The sequence below is a fragment of the Mixophyes fleayi genome, chromosome 1 (genome assembly GCF_038048845.1).
Source record: "Mixophyes fleayi isolate aMixFle1 chromosome 1, aMixFle1.hap1, whole genome shotgun sequence".
Taxonomy (NCBI): Eukaryota; Metazoa; Chordata; class Amphibia; order Anura; family Limnodynastidae; genus Mixophyes; species Mixophyes fleayi.
The window spans coordinates 243,393,212-243,412,384 of NC_134402.1; the positions used below are offsets into that span (position 1 = coordinate 243,393,212).

At 40.0% G+C, this 19,173-nt stretch overlaps 1 protein-coding gene across 1 annotated transcript in view; it reads right to left on the minus strand.

Annotated features, from left to right (window-relative positions):
- LOC142152200 (zinc-regulated GTPase metalloprotein activator 1B-like) overlaps nt 1-19,173 on the minus strand; it is a 77,470-nt gene that overhangs the window by 28,190 nt on the left and 30,107 nt on the right. Inside the window, exons 9-11 of the mRNA XM_075208566.1 lie at nt 17,716-17,802; nt 16,554-16,598; nt 11,978-12,034 (exon numbers count right to left, since the gene is read on the minus strand). Coding sequence (XP_075064667.1) covers nt 11,978-12,034; nt 16,554-16,598; nt 17,716-17,802 — 189 coding nt within the window. The remainder of the gene's footprint in view (nt 1-11,977; nt 12,035-16,553; nt 16,599-17,715; nt 17,803-19,173) is intronic.

Sequence of the window (19,173 nt, forward strand, 5' to 3'; positions counted from 1 at the left end):
TGTGATATTTCTCACCTTTTGGTACATCTACAATAACAATAATGTGTTATGTAGGTACAATATTGCAATATTTGCATACTACTTTCCGATATATGATGTAACCTAAGTAATGTTAACCTTTAATTATATGTGTATCATGTGTTATTTAACAGCGTTTCAAGCCACATTCTGCCAGATATTCAGGACTCACAGCAAACCGGCAATTATTTGACATCCGGCATACACTGTCAATCACCCAAGAACACCCTATAAATGATCCGCCTCCCTGTACACATCCAGCATCGCCTTGAGAAAGTCACCTAGGTGACGAAACGTGTCGGCCAATCCCCCGCCACTTCCAGTTTGTGCACATCCGGTTTTGGACATCCGTTCAGGCGTGCGTTCCACGATAAGCACGCACGCCGCCGCGACACTTGGTGCAGCAGATCACTATCACTCTACAGACTTTCTCCATCGGGTACTGTACCTTCTACCGTCAGGACTACCCGTTTACCATCAATATCTCATATTGGTTAGATTGGACATTCTCCGGAACAGCCACCCCACCTGGGACTGCCTTCAAGCGCAAGTATCTCACCTCAATATCTTTGGATATATAGCCTTAACACGCTGGACTTTATGTATCTCTAAGGACTGCTTCTCTTTGATCCTACATTTGGAAGACTTCATCCTATCTGTAATTAGTGCAACACTGCACCACATCATTGATCAAGGTTTTTGATTTGATTTGTCAATTGGTATTGATTACTACTCATGTTATATGCCTATTGCATTCAATGTTTTTATATGTCTATATGCCTATGTTGTTAACCTATGATTTTATCGCTCTGTTGATAAAGACTACCTCCCTTATCCATTAGAACATATCATTATTTAGGTTTAAGCGCAGAATATTTTGTATCTATAAAATGGGTTTAGTTTACATCTATGAGTTTATGTCACAAACACCAATGAATTCTACAGGCTTGCCTACTCTCCCACAATATCCGCTGACGATTTTCAGGGAAGGTCGGGCTTCGTGACATGATTCTCACAATCAGGAATCACGTCTGGGAGATCCTGAAGGGGAGGTCATAAAATTTGGCAAGTATGGAATTACATTAGAGATAATGAAGCAAATCACAAACATGTATTCTTTCTTTTATATATCTTGCACAATAAAAATGTCTAAAATAAAACCGTAAAGGAAGGGCTGAAATGAACAAGTTCCTATTACATTTGAAAATATGGGACATCAATATATTAAAAAAATTAGTTCAGTTCACAAAAGGTAACAAAAAGGACCCGTGTGGGCTTTACCCCAATTCGTACATAGCTTTATTCAGGCATTGTGCACTAGATATTCTGCCTTTATATCTTATTAGCGAACATTGTATCTAAAACAAAGTGTTTTTTTCTTTCACTCTGTGAGAAGAGTTGAACAGAAATTAATTGTTTTTATAAGCAGGAACTTATTTTTGCTCTCCCAATAAAGGTTTCCTTAAAATTATTCCTCATTTTAGCGCAATGCTTTTCAACAGCATAATGAATAAAAGGACTAATTATTATCTATCAAAAAAATAGACATAACATACCATTAATTACACAAAATGCAAAAAAACAACAACACTATAAACTCTTCAATCAGACACCACATTTGAACATACTTAAATTAAATTCCTAAATAGACAATCTAGGGCCTTCACAGTGGGATTTGCAGCCAAATATTGTCTAACAGATTACGTCCATGTGAATTGCAGAATACCCTCATCTCCAGGGGGCTGGCAAGGACTTCAAAACAAAACATCTGCAGGGTCTAAGCAGATCGGTGAGGGGTAAATTGGTAACAGTGGGCTTGAAAGAAGGGAGGGAAAGTGTATGTGTAGACAAGATGCCGGAGTGAATGAGACTCTACAGGAATTGTAGCAAGAAGGGTGTCAAGTTAAATCCCTCGCAGCTGGTTAATCCTGAAAGGATTGCATTAGCTATTAAGTACCTGAACCTAGAGCAAATCCACACTAAAGAGGGAAGCAAAGTCCCATTATAAAATAGTTGATTAAATAGTTCAAAATCACAACCCCAGAAATGTTACAACAGTAACACATATGGACAGAAGGGAAAGAGATTCTATCGCACTAGTTCATCATCTGAAACTGTAACCCCAATGAATACGTTGTCATATATATATCAACCTGGGGGTGCCACCTTAACTTTATGTACTAATATTTTAGAATATGAAAGAGAAAGAAGTTATATTGTAGGTGCACTGACACTTTCTGATGATCGTATTAGATTGTAAATGTAAGAAATAACTTTTATTAAGTATTGGTTAAAATTAAGCGAAATATAGGTTAAAATAGATAAAAATACTCGCTATCTGTATATGTAATCTCTTATAATATTAGGACTTATGCTGGTAAGGAATTATAGTAGCGCTGTTGTAATTATTATATCAGATATTCCTATTGTTGGTAACCACATCAAGCTAACATCAAAACCTCCCCTTGTGTTAAATTAGGCTATGGTATTACTGATCAGTACCGAGGTTCGTGGTTAAGAAGGTATAACCTATTAGCCTGTAAAGTAGTAAAATTTCTAAGTAATACGGGGAGTGAATTGCTATCTACCTAAAGAATACCACCGAACTGACTCTGGGTATATCGGGGTATTATAACAGCTGCCAAATTGATCAGTAATACCATACCGTATATACAGAGTTGCACTAATATTATTTTTTTCTTTTTCCTTTTCAATATGTTTGGACTACACCACTGAGAACTCACGGAGAACATCCATTCACCAAATATTGGATATAAGTATCATTTCTATTTTTATTTTTTAGTTGCTACACAAAAGTGATTTTGGCATAAAAATCTATTTAGTATTTTATTTTACAGACGTCGCAACCGTGCAAGAACATGGTTGTAACATTTACAATGCATACACTATAATATCACAACCTTAAACACAGGAAAACAGGACAAAGGTGGCAGTTGCAGTGGTGCATTCAAGTCCATGAAGGTAATCGCCAGCTGATGGATTTGTACCATTTTGTGTGCCTGTATCTTATTTAAGAGTTGCCTTGCGATTTTCTGGTAATATATTTAATTTTCAGACAAATTAAAATAACACTTAGTTATGCTGACAACAATTTTAGAATTAATGTCTCAAAACAATGGTCAGTTTTAGGAGAGATGAGACAAGCACCATTTAAGCACGATATCCCATGTAAGGAACAACAAAACATTATTTAGTATATAGATACGATGAGAGTGGTAACTGATTCATGTAAGGAAGAACACAACATAAATCAACTTTGTTACATAAAGTAGTCTTAACGCTGTACACTGAACATCCCGGTGCTTTAACACATATTCGGTAAGCATTAAGGTATAATTTTTACTATTAGTGTTTTTTTATAGGGCACCACAAACTGGTACCGAACATTTAAAATTGTGGTTCTTAGAGGCAGTAATTGTTAACAACTTATAACTATAAATGAAATACATTTTACCTCATAACTTGGTCTTCCCTGTTATAAAAGGTTCAGTCAGTTCACTTCACAATTTTTGAAAATCTCATATTCATAGTTACTTTTTTTTGTCAAAAACATTTTTTAAATCCGTTTGAAAAGCAATTTGAGAATGCATACCTCCCAAATATGCCTGTTTAAGTGGGAAAGTCCCGATTGAGGCGACTGTCCCTCCTTCCCAATTATCAGGACTTTTGGTCCAATTCAGGGACAGTTAGAGGATATGTGCCTGCGTAATGTCCCTTCAATGTCTTGCACACTGGTGGCAGTTGCCTGCTGCAATGAAGGGGTGTTATTAGGGTAGGGGAAGGGTGCTGTGGGTAAGCCCCCAATGTGGCATGAAAATCCCAGTATGGAGTGGGCCTTTCCCACTTCTTATGCAGCATGGGCACTCTGTCCCGACTCCCAAATCATACATGCTGGGAGATAAAGAATACAGCACATATCAGGATACACGCTTCCCAAGCCAGTCGTCTTAATATGAATAAACCTTCCAAAAAGTATGTTGGGGATGTTACTTGTTTCTCCAATTCACCAGTAAAGGGTAAATTTGTACAGACAGTGTTTCTATTTGGTGTACACCATTAATAAACAAAAATAAAAATAAATCTTTTCTGTCATCAAATTGGGGGTTTCCGTTTGATGGCAACATCCCCCCGCCCCTTGACAGGACTACAGTGGATGCTGCACATTTGAATATGAGTACACTGCAATCTATCTGGAGCTCTTCAATAGAACTCTCCAGAACAGTGCCATTAGAGCTCTATTAAAGAGCTATAAGGGGTATACCAGCAAAAGTACGAAAGAATACACACGGGTGCAAAATATTTATATGCAGAAATCTTTAGGGTAAAAGTAGAAACAAAGGGTGATTGGGCGGATAAAAAATGGGCCAATTTTTTGTAGGTTTGGGATCACATGCATTTTGTGTACCAATCATGCAAAATGCAACTGCATTAGAGAATGGGTGTCATCATTTTAGTGTACTTGGAAAGGGATCTGGGGTGGCTTTATTTATCTTTTACCATTAACCCTCCTTTGTTCCCCCTCACATACAGTCCACACTAACATAATCACACTAGTGGGCAGGACACTGCAGCCCACAAGATCAACACACTCATCTCCCGAAATAGTTCAGCTATGAACTACATGATAACCTAATCATCTATAAATTGTTCTGTGCTCATCCACTTCAAAACAGGATACATATGGTCGAGCACAGTGGTTAATAATTCCAAGTAAATATTAAATCATGTTCAATACGTTTTTAGCAATTGGTGACCACTTTTTTAACTTATTGATAATCTAAATTTACCCTAACAGATCAAACAATACCGGAACCTTTTTCATAATAATAAATCCAAATATGCAGAATAATGTGTGTCCCTATATTTAAATAAAAATGTCAATAAAAAATAAATACAAATAAAGACTACTTAAAGAATAATGCCACCGAAATTTGAAAAATCAATTTTGGTGGAGTTCAGCAAGTTAAAACAATAACACCATTATTGTTTACGCTCATTATATATACACAAAACTCTAAAGAGAGGATACATTTTCCATTGAGGCAGCAATCCTTTTCATAGATCACTGCGACAGGCTATCAGATATTTTCCTTAGTTTGTTTCTTCAGGCTGCTACTAATGATTTATAATTTTGCAGAGTTTCCACAGTGTGATGTGACAACCACAGTCACATGATGTAGTGAGCAGTCTTTGGAATGCTCCTCTGAGCTATGCCTGCACTGTAAAATCCTCCCCCTTCTCCCCACTCTACCTTCACATGATATGCTGAGAGTCTGAGCCTCTGTATGTAGCTGGCAGCCATATTTGTCTGCCCTCCAGAGTTATTTTGAAAAGGAAGCAATGATTTGCAGGAGGACAGCTACAAAAAATAACTATAAAGTGCATGATTAAAAAAGTACTTAATTTACAATATTACAGCTGCTATTCTACAGATTCACAGCCTGCACCTAATATCAAGAAGCAATATATCTAGCAAGCAGCTATCTATTTATTTTCCCTCTTAATAACAATTTACTGGTAATAATCAATTATAACTGGTTGAATACCTATTCGTTACTGCTTCTGGTGAAACTAGTTATATATTTGGAAGGGAGCTTCTACAGCAAGATGCAATATGCCTGATATTTAGCGCTGACCTTTCCACCTATGTGACTACTTCCGTCTCTACAGTCATAGCGCCTGATCAGTTATCCGTTTCCCTTGCCTACCAACAGGTTCCTGTAGCCCATTATGCCACCTAAGAACAAACCTAATTTTCTTACTGCTCAGATCCATTTCCTACCTAAAGCTTCCTCTAAACCGGAGGCCTCTCCTTCTGGCAAGGATCGTTTTCAACTCGCATCAGCTTCCGAGGCTGTTGCTCTTCCAATATCTTCTCCTCCTCCTGCCATGAGTTCTGACTTATAGCTGTATGCCCCACTTACAGTCCGCACTCTACACCAGATGCTGACTGCCCTCAGAACAGATCTGTCTAACTTCAGGCATCGAATGGCATCTTGAAAATAGACGTTGCGGAAATAGGAGCCCATACAGATCATCTGGAGTCTAAAATGGAGGAAGTGATTGCCTCTCATAATGACCTACTTACCACCCGCGATCATCTACAAAGCGAGGTCTCTTTCCGCAACGATAAAGTGTCAGATCTAGAGGATCGCTCCCGCATGAATAACATCAAGGTAAGGTGCATCCCAGAAACGGTCTTGGATCTGGTACTGGAGGGCTTTGCCACATCACTATTTAGAAAGTTATTACCTTCAGCTGCTGACAAAGATCTTCTAATCAATCGTATTCATAGGCTACCTCGCCCCCGATCAGCATCAGGCAATAAGCCCAGAGACACTCTTCTACGAGTTCTGTTCTTTCCCATCATGGAAGCTATCCTTCGGGCTGTCCGACACCCTGACAATTCTGATCATCTAGGCAATCTTCAGTTGTTCCAGGATCTTTCCCCGACAACCAATAAAATACAATCTTTTCAATATATTACAGCTGCATTGCGAGCTCATGATGTTCCATATCAATGGGGTTTCCCAGTCAAACTTTTGGTTCATCGAGAGGGTTCCACCTACGTTATGTCCTCAATAGAAGCTAGTCTGAATCTTCTGGCTGAATGGAAGATACCCTCTTCTGCGGGTCCTGAGCTACGGAACTCGCCTCTTTCTTCAGAATGGACTCAAGTCTCAAGAGACTAGTCATGATTATGTCTCTCTCGAGACTATCCTTGCTCCTGCCTTGAGCCGGTTTGGTATGCCTTTGTTTATTAAATCTTGTCTCTGGGGTCTGTTGGATTGACAATATATTCAATATTTTTGCATACTCTTGATATGGTCCTGCTTTGTCCCTCCTGCGGGGTGATGGGGGTGTGGGTTGATTTCCCCTACCCCCCCTCCCCAGTGGCGGGGGGGTCAAGCTATAGGCCTCTAGGTGGGCTCGTGAGTTTTGACGGGATATTCTTTGTCATAACGTTTTAGATGCTATTCCTATGTAAAAGTATAGGAATTTTTCCCTTTATACACCAAAAGTTCCACCTTTATTTGTTGAAATGGGAACGTTTACATACTTTCAGGTTATATATTGCTTTTCTCCCTTGACTGTGTTACATATGTTCAATGTTAACTCGTCACATGGGTGGGGCCCAATGTTTCCACCACCCCCCACATGTAGCATATTTTGCCACTGCCTCTCCTCTGTGGAAAATGCTCTAGCCCTTTTCCTCTGGCTAGTTTTGTTTGTTCCCTTTTGTTTTTCTTTATCTCCCCCCCCCCTTCCACCCCTTCCCTCCTCCAATGGTTGCTCGTGAGAACCACCTTTCTGATCGAATACTTTCACAGCCATTTCCATGGTACACTGATTTAATGGTTACATTTTTCTCTCTGAATGTTAGGGGTCTGAATTATCCTAATAAACGCAGGCTAGCATCTACAACTTTCCACAAATGCAGAGCAGACTTAGTAGCTCTGCAGGAGAACCATTTTTCTTCCCACTCCCCGCCCCTCCCCCAAGTTTTGTGACTCAAGATTCCCCACAGTTTACTCTGCCAGTGGCCCTTTCAAGAGAAATGGGGTCTCCATTTTATTTAGCACACGTTTCTCCCTACAGACGAAAATAGAAGATAAATCTGTCCATTTAATTCTTGTGGGGCTACTGGATGAGAAAAAAGTAACTATTGTCTCACTATATGCCCCTAACTCCCGCCAGATCCCCTTCCTAAAATTACTATGCAAAGAGGTGTCCAGAGTCCCAACAGGGCTATTTGATCATAATGGGAGATTTTAATTTAACTCTCGATCCTAAATTAGATAAATCACAAACCTCGACCTCAAGTAGTACACGGACCAACTTGGGAACCTCATTAGCGTTCTTCAAATTACTGGCGGAATATGACCTCTATGACATATGGCGAGTTCATTCACCAGGGGCCAGGCAATACACTTACCATTCAGCTGCACACAATTCTTATTCCAGGATTGACATGATTCTGACTGATAAGTGGACTCTACAACACAACGGTTCTGTAAAAATGTTACCAATTACATGGTCTGACCACGCCCCTGTTGAATGGTTCTGGGACCTCCACCAAACTAGGATTCCCCCTAGTCCTTGAAGAATGCCTTCATACCTTCTCTCCTCCCTTGAACTGAGAACTGCTCTTTCGGAGGCCCTATTGCTTTACACCCAAACTAATAGTCCAGAAGATACGTCCTTGGCTACACATTGGTGTGCCTTAAAAGCAGTTCTAAAGGGTAAAGCTATACAAAAACCCTTGAGTCTCAACTAGCTACCCTAGAGCCTCAAAACCAGTCACGTCCCTCTAAATCTCTACAGAAAGAATTGAACATTGTAAGGAAACAACTAAACGCCCTCTTTATTTCTCTCACGAATACTGCCTTAACTAAATTAAGTAAAAAATTCTATGCTCTAGGAAATAGGGAAAGTAGGTTGTTAGCATGTAAGCCAAGAGGAAAACAGGCTCGTATCAGAATTAAAGCTCTCCACGATTCTCATGGCACTAAATCCCATAACCCCGCCGAGACTGCAAACCTTTTAGCTGACTACTACACTAAACTATATAACCTGAGTGATGATAGCAGAATTCCTCAACCCCCCCCCCCCCCACGATTTCTGCTTTTTTGGCCCATTTAAATCTCTAAATTCTAGATAATGATAGCCTGACATCTCTTAACCTCCCCTTTTCTCATCAAGAAGTGGAAGCAGTCATAAAAAGTCACCCGAAAGATAAGGCCTCGGAAGGATGCACTAACACCTTCTATACCAACTTCCAGGAAACCCTTGTTCCCCTTCTCAGCTCTCTTTATAATAGTGTGATGGATGGAGGCAGCTTCCCGGCTGAAATGCTTAAAGTCCAGATTATCACGATCCCAAAACCGGGTAAAGACCCCTCAGAGTGCAAAAATTATAGGCCCATAGCCTTATTGAATGCCAACCTTAAGATTTTTGCCAAACTGCTCGCTACTGGACTAAACCCTTTTCTTCCTCACCTTATTCACCCAGACCAGGTAGGTTTTATTCCTGGCCGTCAGGCATCTGATAACACTAGACGTATCTTCAATGTGCTGGACTCTATACAGTCTACCCCAGACGAACTGGTACTGCTCTCCTTAGATACAAAGAAAGCCTTCGATAGGCTCCACTGGCTTTATTTGCAGGAGGTCCTAGTCAAATTTGGTCTCCAAGGCAATATTCTCCACTCAATGTTTGCGTTATACAAGGATCCAACAGCTAGGATTTTTAGTAATGGCTTCCTGTCCGTCCCCCCCCTTTTCCATCTCTAATGGAACTAGACAGGGGTGTCCTCTGTCCCCCCTTATGCTTGCTCTTGCCATTGAACCCCTGGCCCAAACAATACGTTCTGCACCTGACTTTCCAGGGATCACTCTTTGCTCAACTTCCCATAAATTATGCTTGTTTGCAGATGATGTATTTCTATTTGTTACCAGCCCGGAGACCTCTTTGGTGGCCCTGCAACTCATCTTAGATCGATATAGTGAGGCTTCTTTTTATAAATTGAATGTCACTAAATCAGAAGCATTGCCTGTTAATATCCCCCCACCCCCTCCCTTGCATCTCTGCAGCAGATGTTTATTTTAGTGCGGGTTCAAAAATCCTTACCATATCTGGGTATCCAGGTTACCCCTAAGATTGCTGATATTTTTGAAGCCAATTATGCCCCATTACTCCAACATCTTTCGTTACTGACCAAGAATTGGATCAACTACGAGGCTCCTGGCTGGGTTGTATTGCCTTATTTAAAATGATGTTCCTTCCGAAATTAATGTATATCTTTCGTACTATCCCTTATGTTGTACCCAAACGTTATATATGGATCTTCTCTACAAGCTGATGTCATCGTATGTATGGAAACAAAAACGCCCCCTCCTAGCTTACCAACTTATGACTCTCCCCAAGCAACAGGGGGATAGGCACTTCCCAACCTAGCCTTATACCAAGAGGCTTGCATTTTAACTTATCTTAGAGATTGGTCTCTCCCTCTTAATGTAAAGCCATGGGTAGATCTAGAACGGGACTCCTACTGGACTTTTCCCTTAGTAGAAATGCTGTGGACCCCTAAGAACGCTCGCCACCCTTCCCCCTATAGTCTCCTCTCCATCTCGGATGCTCTGCTGATTTGGGACAGATTAATGAACTGTCATCATGAACTATCATTACCAACTTGTAATATCTCCCTTCAGGCCTTCTCTAAACTCATCCCGGAAATCAACCTCACTACCTGGTGCTTTAGGGGTGTGATCTCTCTTAAAGATCTATATGCTCAGGACCTTTTTCCTTCCCTTCTCTCTTATCCAGGAGCGTTTTAATATCCCTGCCAGAGATTTTTTTTAAATACGCTCAAATTCGCCACTGGATAAGCTCGGCCTCCAAGACACCTAACTCCATGGTTGACAGACTGACGAAAAGCCCAAACAGGGGAGGAATAACCTTTTGGTACCAATACCTTCAGTCTCTCATAGTCCCCACAAAGTCCCCATCCCAAACCAAATGGGAATTGGACCGTCACTTTAACCTTTCCCCCCAACAGTGGGTAACTATTTACTCTACTTCACACCACGGGGTAAATGTATCTAGCTGAGAGTTTTCCGGTGGGTTTGAAAAGCGGAGATGTTGCCTATAGCAACCAATCAGATTCTAGCTATCATTTTGTAGCATGTACTAAATAAATGATAGCTAGAATCTGATTCATTTTTCAACCCCGCTGGAAAAACTCTCAGCTTGATACATTTACCCCCATATATCTAAGTGCATCAACCACACAGAGATGCACGTTAAATTGGTTAACAGATTATACCTCACCCCGGCCAGGCTCTATGTTATATGGCCCGCCCAGACGAAATTATGCTGGTGTCAATGCGACCAAATAGCCGATATATTTCATGTCTTTTGGGCATGCCGTATCATACCCCCCCTCTGGCGAGAGGTTTCGAATTTAGTTCTTCCGTTATGGTTGGCCCTATCGACATGGATCCAGGCCTGGCCTTACTTCATTTATATCCCTCTCTCGTTCCTAAACAGGACAGATATCTTCTGGGCCATATCCTGATAGCAACCAGAGCAGCAATAGCCCAAAACTGTAAGGTTGCTATTCCCCCTACGCTACCTAGAATCATCTTTAAAATTCAGCATAATTTCTAGATGTAGATGATCAATATGCCTTATTCTACCTCCGCTTCGGCCCCCATCATGAAGTGGCTAAAGTGGCACATATATGTTACAGAGGGAGCCGGAGCGCCTGGTTGACCCCCTTTCCCCCCTCCTACCCATTTACCACAAGCTCTACTTGAATCCCCACAGGTCGATTAGTAGGTTAATGGTTCCACTTTCTCTTCTCGGAAGGTCTATACTTTTTCATTTGGCTAAGTTATGTCTATTCCTGATACACAGGTCGAACAATGTTTCTTCTTTGCGATTGTTTATTATTATCAGCATATTATGTCGTGTTACAATACTCATTGAGCAACTATTTATCCTGCCTCCTGGTGGGGGGACTCTTCCCCCCTCCCCCTTTTCATTGTTTAATTCCCTTTTTTTGTTCTGTACCCCATATCCTTGCAAAATTTTTCAATAAAAACTCTATTGATGGGAAAAAAAAGTACTTCATTTGCCATTTAAAGACAAAAAAAAAATCTATGTTGGATTGCTGCTTTAAGGGAGTTTTTGCATTTTACAGAGCAGGGGTGGAAACATAAGCAGAGCAGCTGCTGCAGTAACTTGGCAGGGCATCCTGGTACATGTAGTCCAACATCAATGGAGAGCCACAAGCCACAAATTGCTAAATTGAGGTAGAGAATTACAGAGATTGGAAGATTTCCAGTTACACTTTACACCTTGTAAATATCTTACAATGCAAGATTTCTGTAGACTTTAAATAATAGAAAAGGTTAAAAAATTACATAGACATTACCTTTTCCCAGACATATTGTCAAAGGCGTGCAGATCTAAAATCTCTGTTAAGTCCACCCTAAATAAAAACAAAAATAGAAAAAATGCAATTAAACTTAAAATGGATTTTCTCCAAGTCATACATGAATACAGGAACAAAATTTAAATATAAAATTTCACATCTATTGAATAAGCAACTAAAGTCTAATTTTGCTTGTTAAAGGTTCGACATTTAGTCTCCCAAAGTAGTGACCTTACATTTCCTAAACAGATATCATATCTCAAGCAATTAAATTTGCACATACATAGACATGAGGGGCCTTATGTAGTGTTGGACACAATTTATGTTAGCTCTCAGCAGTAATATTTATACCCGGGGAATTTCCCAGAACTCAGAGCATAGGAAATTCCCTTGTATAAATATTATTGCACAGTCGCTAAGATCTAATTTGCGGCAGAGTTCTTAATGGAGCTAGCTGTGCAGCATATATTATGGTTGTTTCTAAGACCGGATTGCTTTTAGATGAAGATGCCAATGGTCCCGGTGCCAACTATATAATTAGGTAAAGAAATTGAAAGGGTCAACCAGAGCTGTGTGCGTGTGTGTGTATATGTGTTTATGTACATTTTTCTGGTGCACTGCTTATCCCAGCAGGCCCTGGGTGCCACAACATGCTGGTACTTGTGTCCTGGAAGCCATGGTTATGGTAGTACTTGTAGTACTACAAGCACCAGCATGCCAAGTCACTTAAACAAGGGCTGGGCATGCTGTGACCTGTAGTACATCACAAACAAAATGGAATATTAACTCTTTCTTTTATTCACTTACCCTACACCAACCACACTAGGGGTGTGGGAAGAGTCCCAGTGCTATTAGCAAGGAGCTGGTTTGTCCTAGAAGGGGGGGCTGCATATTTATTTTATTTCTTTTTAATCCCAATCCACCTAGGGAAATAACCCTGTGGTGACCAGACTTGAGCGGGTTGGTATTTTGGCAGGAGGACCGCATGGGTCCTTTGCCTTTTTTTTTTTTTTTTTTACCTTGTAGAGCAATCACTAGATTTGTGATAATGATCATCATTATCAACATGGATCTTACACGCAGGGGGGTAGAGGCTCCTAAGAGGCATATTACTCTTTTTCTCTTCCTTTTAAGTCCACATTAACCACTATTTTGCTGCTGTCATTTACCGCCCCACATGTCCAGTTACAAATTCCTTGACAACTTTGCTGCTTGGCTTACTAACCTATCCTTTGATCTGCCTACACTCATACTACCTAATTTCAACATTTCAATTGACAACCCTACTGTCTCCACTGCCACAAAACTTATTTTTACTCCTTTAGTTTCTCCCAGTGGACTTCATCCGCCATCCACTGTGATAGACACTCCCTTGACTTTGTTTCTTCCAGCTTTATCTCTAGTTTCTCCAACTTGGCCTTGTAGTCACACTGCTGAGCACCAGTGGAGGAAATCTCATTCCAAAGCAGACTTCCTCCACTAGAATTCATCCTTTCATCTTACAGCAATGCCATTTCACTTGCCAAACAAATATACTCCACTTCGCTAATATAAGCCCATTCTTTTAACACCTGATGCCTCTTTGCCACCTTCAATTTGCTTCTCTGCCCACCTGCATCTCTCAGTTCTCTCTCTCAGCAGTAATGGAGTGTGAAGTCTCTGCAGTCATCTCATCTTCCCACCCTACAACCTGCCCCATCGATCCTATTCCCTCCCTACTTCTCTGTCCCCTCTTCCCCATTGCATGCCCACCACTAGCTCATCTCTTCAACTGGTCTCTCTGCGCTGGCACATTATCATCCTCCTTTAAATACACGCTCATCTCACCGATCCTATAGAAACCATGTCTCGACCCACACTCTCCATCCAACTACCACCCTCTTTCTCTCTTCCCCCCTTTGCCTCCAAACTAGTTGAGCGACTTGTTTACAATCATCTATCTCACTTTCTCTTCTCTCACTCCATTGTCAACTCTCTATAATCCAAAACACAATGGCCTTCATGACAGTTCTTTTCTTGTTCACTTCATACCTATATAACTGCTCCTTCAGTATCTATATCTCTGATACATCCTACCCCTTCACTTCAAATATCTATTGGGGTCCCATAAGCTTTGCTCTCAGCCCTCTTGTTTTTGCACTGTACCTCTTCTCTTGGTGAACTAATTTACTTATTCCTTTATTCCTTCTCCAGCTACACCTCCACTTTGAAGATACACAAATGTACTTCTCTTCCTCTGTCTCTCTACTATCTCCATATAATTGTCCCAACGTTAACTAAAGCTTAACATGTCCAAAACAGAGCTTATCATCTTGCCTCCTTATAGAGTCATCAGCTACCTTGAAGTCTCCCTCATAAGCAATAAAACCACTATTACCTCAGTCTACCAAACCCTCTGCCCTTTGTTTTATTCCTCACATACAGTCTCGCTCCCAGTCCTGCTGCCTCCACCTTCGATATATTGCCAGAATACACCCAAAACTCTTATTCATTTTCTCATCATCTTCCGCCTACACCGCTCAATCTCCTCCTATCTGGCACTCCGTTAACCATAAATCCCCATTTCAATCCATTTTAAATGCCACAGCAAGACTGATCTTCCTCTCTTGAACTCCACATCTGCCACACTAATCTGCAAATCCCTACACACTGGCTCCATGTGTCCTACAGAAGGCTATCCAAATTACTCATCTCTACCAAAAAAGCCCCTAACACCACCACCCCTTCATACATCTCAAATCGCATCTAAAATACTCTCCCTCTCAATCTCTGACTGCGCCTCTCCTCACCTCTGGTATCTCACTCCTGTCTACCACACCCGATCCGACTACACTTTCTGAAAACCCCTCTATTTATTAGAGCTTACCCTACTCCCACCTATATTACCCAGACTAATGCACCCTCCACAACTATCTCTAAGCCACACTTGCTCCTCTTATATCAGCTGTGCCATTTTCCAATTAGATGGCAAGTTCTCTGATGAGCATGACCCTCCCTACCCTTTGTTGTAATGTCTGCATTTATCTTGTGTACCTTGTATGTCCTTGTTTTATGTATGTCCTGTTTTCCCCACCGTCCAGCACTGCAAAACACTGTGGCACATTACAAATCAACGATAATATTATTAATAATAATGATAATAATATAGTACTCTGTTTTGATACATTGGAATAGATAGATTTTAATTTCATGAGCATGAAGAAGTGTAAAATTGAGAAATATAGCAAAAAAGTAAAAAATCCTACACATTTCCCAAAATTGCCTAGTTTTCCTGATTACAGGATTGCAAATGCATGTACACGAGTTCTGAAGGAGTGACAGGGCAGAATTTCTGCTAAGCCCTACCACGTCTAGGTTGACAGGTGGGCACTTTACTAAGATATCTGCACTAGAAACTTTCAGTCTGGATCGTGAGAGGTGTTGAAAGCATCTTGCACAATATAGGTCTCACAAACCTCTTACAATATCCCCACATATGTGTGTTGCAGCACTTTATATATGTTGACCTCAGCCTTATCCAGCTTCAGACTGTGTATGTTTAATTAGAAAATTGCTTTTCACGCAGATTGCACATCTTAAATACAGGGAGAATGCTATTGACATAATGTGATAATGAAGCATTAGGTACATTGATTTCAAATTAAACAGAAAGTCTGAAACCAGCATGAAAGTATGCCGTGTAAACGGACATGACAGCCTGTGCAGAAACTGATATCAACTCTGGAAAGTCACGCCAGCAGGATACTGATTTACCAGCAAGTGTCAAGTTAGAGACAATGAAAACACAGGATGCATCAGGATTAAAGTATCTAAAAAGTGGAGCAGTAGACTGATACAAAATACCATGCATGTTTTAATCATCCTTTGAATACTTGGCTTGTGAGGAGATTGATGTTACCATATCTCTATATAGAAAGCATTACATTTCATTCTGATAAATTCAAAACTGATTTTTCACTTTATACCATTTATTTACTTTTCCCATACATAAAATTGATCAGAACTGTGATGTTACCAGACAGATATGTTCAATAGGTGGAACAGAAAAGTCTTCTAAAAGTATAAGAAAAAGAAAAAAAAAGAAAAGAAATGAAAAGAATTGTAGTAAAATAATAGTTCTCATCTCTAGCCACCAACCCCACCATCTGCTTAAACGCTGGGACCTGTACGCAGTCCTGACATCTGTGTTCTCCCTGGACTTTGCTGTGTGAAAGCCCTGACAATTCGACATGTATAGAGGGTGCAGACCTAGGAATTATTTTTGAAACTGCATTTTCCTGTGCAAGATTCTGCCCAATGATGTACAGGGAGAAGACAGGCATTTTCAGGGTGGTCAAATATGAGTACCAGTTACTTTACAAACTTTCAGTCAATAGGATAAGTGTGTTGGATATTTCAAAGGCAGAATGGTGTAACACATAGCTCTCCTTGAGAGTTCTACAGCTGGGAAGTTTTGTTTTCAACAATGTTATCAGCATGGAGACAATACAAAAGAATAAAAAAGCATGCAACTCAATTTCCTATTAAAATCCATAAAATATATACATCTAATACAGTACAGAGTATAAACTAGTACCTCGACCTCTGAGTTTCCAGAATTTTCACCACCCCATTTATTGACCTTGAAAAGGGAACAATGAGTATTTATAAGTCACAAATATACATAAAGTAATTAAAACAAAAGGCAAATTCATGTTCTTCTTAGGTCAATTGTCTCCCACTATCAATATATATTCATCTATATATCTCTGTGTGTGTGTGTATATTATACATATATATATATATATATATATATATATATATATATATATATATATATATATATATATATATATATATATACACACACACACACACACATACTTCCGTATATATATATATTAGTATCAACACAAGAGAGAACAAGGCACAGCGAGAAACTGCAACTTGGCAAAATGAAAGACATCGCAGTAGGGATACTACAAAAACAGGTACGGTTAGACAAACATATGTAAAGGTGAAAAAGTATAGCAAAGGGAGGGCTACCATAATCAGTGACACAAAAATACAACACACAGGGGCAGTGACACAAAAATACAGCAATTGGATACCGAGACAAAAATACAGCAAGGTGAGAGAAAGACAGACAGCAAATGATGAAAATCAGGGGTATTACTAAGTCCAAGCCTGAGGTGCACAGGCCCTGAGTTTCAGTACAGTACTCCGGATGATTTTAAAAATAACTATTTTTAAGTTTTTGCTTACTGAGCGAATATATATTTGATATATCTTAACTTTTTTTTTTAGCTCCAACACAGGTATAGGTGTAACAAATTGAAATTCCCTCTTCTATTGCTTTTAACATCATACCAGATGTGCATAGTAGAAATTACTATGTATGGAGTGAGCCCAATCAAGTATTTTGAGAACCAAAATTCCAATGAAGCTTTTAGTAGTCCAATACACAAATATTTCAACAATAAAAGTTTAGAATTTCTATACAGCTGTAAAAGGATTGGTTGCACTAGTTCTATAAAGCAAAACAATTTTAGTATTTGCTTTTATGGTAAAAGAGTAAATATATTGTTGTATATGAAATGAATTTTACAACTGCATCACTAACAATCCCGGTAAACAAAAGTATTGTACTTCCTTCAGAAAGAATAACTAAACTTACACAATCATACATAACAGCTATTATATTGTGCACTGCGGTCAATAGGACTCTGCAATGCAGTACAGAGTACTGTAACATTTACCTGACAACAGCTCTTAGATAATCCAGATCCTGAACTGAGACTAGATCTGTTTTGTTGATGATTATCACATCAGCCAGTGCTACTTGCCTGTAAGACAAAAATAAAAAAGTTTTTGCTTGTGTTGTCAGTACTTGTGCTCTTTTATCCAACATTGAGTAAATTAATTTTGAAATGTTTACTGCAAATACCAAGGCCATTAAAAACAACAACAAAAGCCCCCAAACACAATGGTAAAGGAAAAGTTCAAGCTCAGGTTAATATGTGTAAAAATGTGCACACTAAGGGCCAATTTACAGTTCAACATTAGTGCCACTTAAAAATGTGACTGTGTCGAACTGAACATGCACAAAAATTGCACCCGTCTTTTCAAGTGACTTGATTTTATTGTTGTGCTTGGAAGGACAAGTGAGGGACATTCACATGTAGTTTAGTAATGTACGGGCTCAAGTCAATCATGTCCCATAGAGATGCATCCAATTGTGACTGAGGAGTATCTTTGTGCATCCCACAGGCCTCAAGCAAGTTTCCAGGTTTATAAGAATAGATAAATTTTTGCGCCTGATGTATCTTTACACTAAACTTAAAGGTACAAATATCTTAAGATGTTTACGTTTAACAATAAATCAGGCCCTAGGTGTGACAGAATCATAATTAAACGTTTTTGGACTACTGTAACTAAAGTGACAATAATCACTGCTATAATCACTGCTACAATATGTGGTGGAACCAGAGCCGGATTAACCTAATGGTCTGTGTGGGCAATAGCCAAGGGGCACCGGGCAGCTGGGGGGCCCTAACAAATATTTTTATGTAATACTGCAGGCAATAGGGTCTGGGGCGGCCTCCCATTCATTCTAAGCAGGCGCAGCTAACAGCAAATCTGATGCTGTTAGCTGCCCTGCTGTCAGTATGGCCGCAGTGCACATCGCGTTGCTAGAGAGAAGGTCACGAGACTCATAGTCACACAAGATCTCCTCACTAAGCAGCTCGCTGCCCACCGCGCCCGCACAGACAGCAGAACAAGAAGAGGAGCCTGCAGGCTGCAGTGAGAGAAGAGGTCCATGTAAGTGCTGTATATATACACTGGGGGATTGGGGGGGGGGGGCCCTCCATTGCCTTAATCCGGCCCTGGGTGGAACCTAGTATAGACAATTACACCACTTTATTTTTTGTTACAGTAGAAAATGTCAATCATTAAGTGTTGCACGAGGTTTTTAGGCAAACTGCACTTGCAATTAAGAACAGGTACAATGTTTTGTTTTCTTTTAGAAATTTTGCATAGGAATAACGGGTGGGTTTTACAGCAAGATTTTATTATTATTATTATTAATTTTAATTATAAGGCGCCAAAAGGCGTCCGCAGCGCCGTACAGAGACAAACAAATTACAATACAATGGGAGACAGCACAGTACAGTAAACACAGCAACTCAGTAAGCTCAATGCACAGCTAGAGAGGG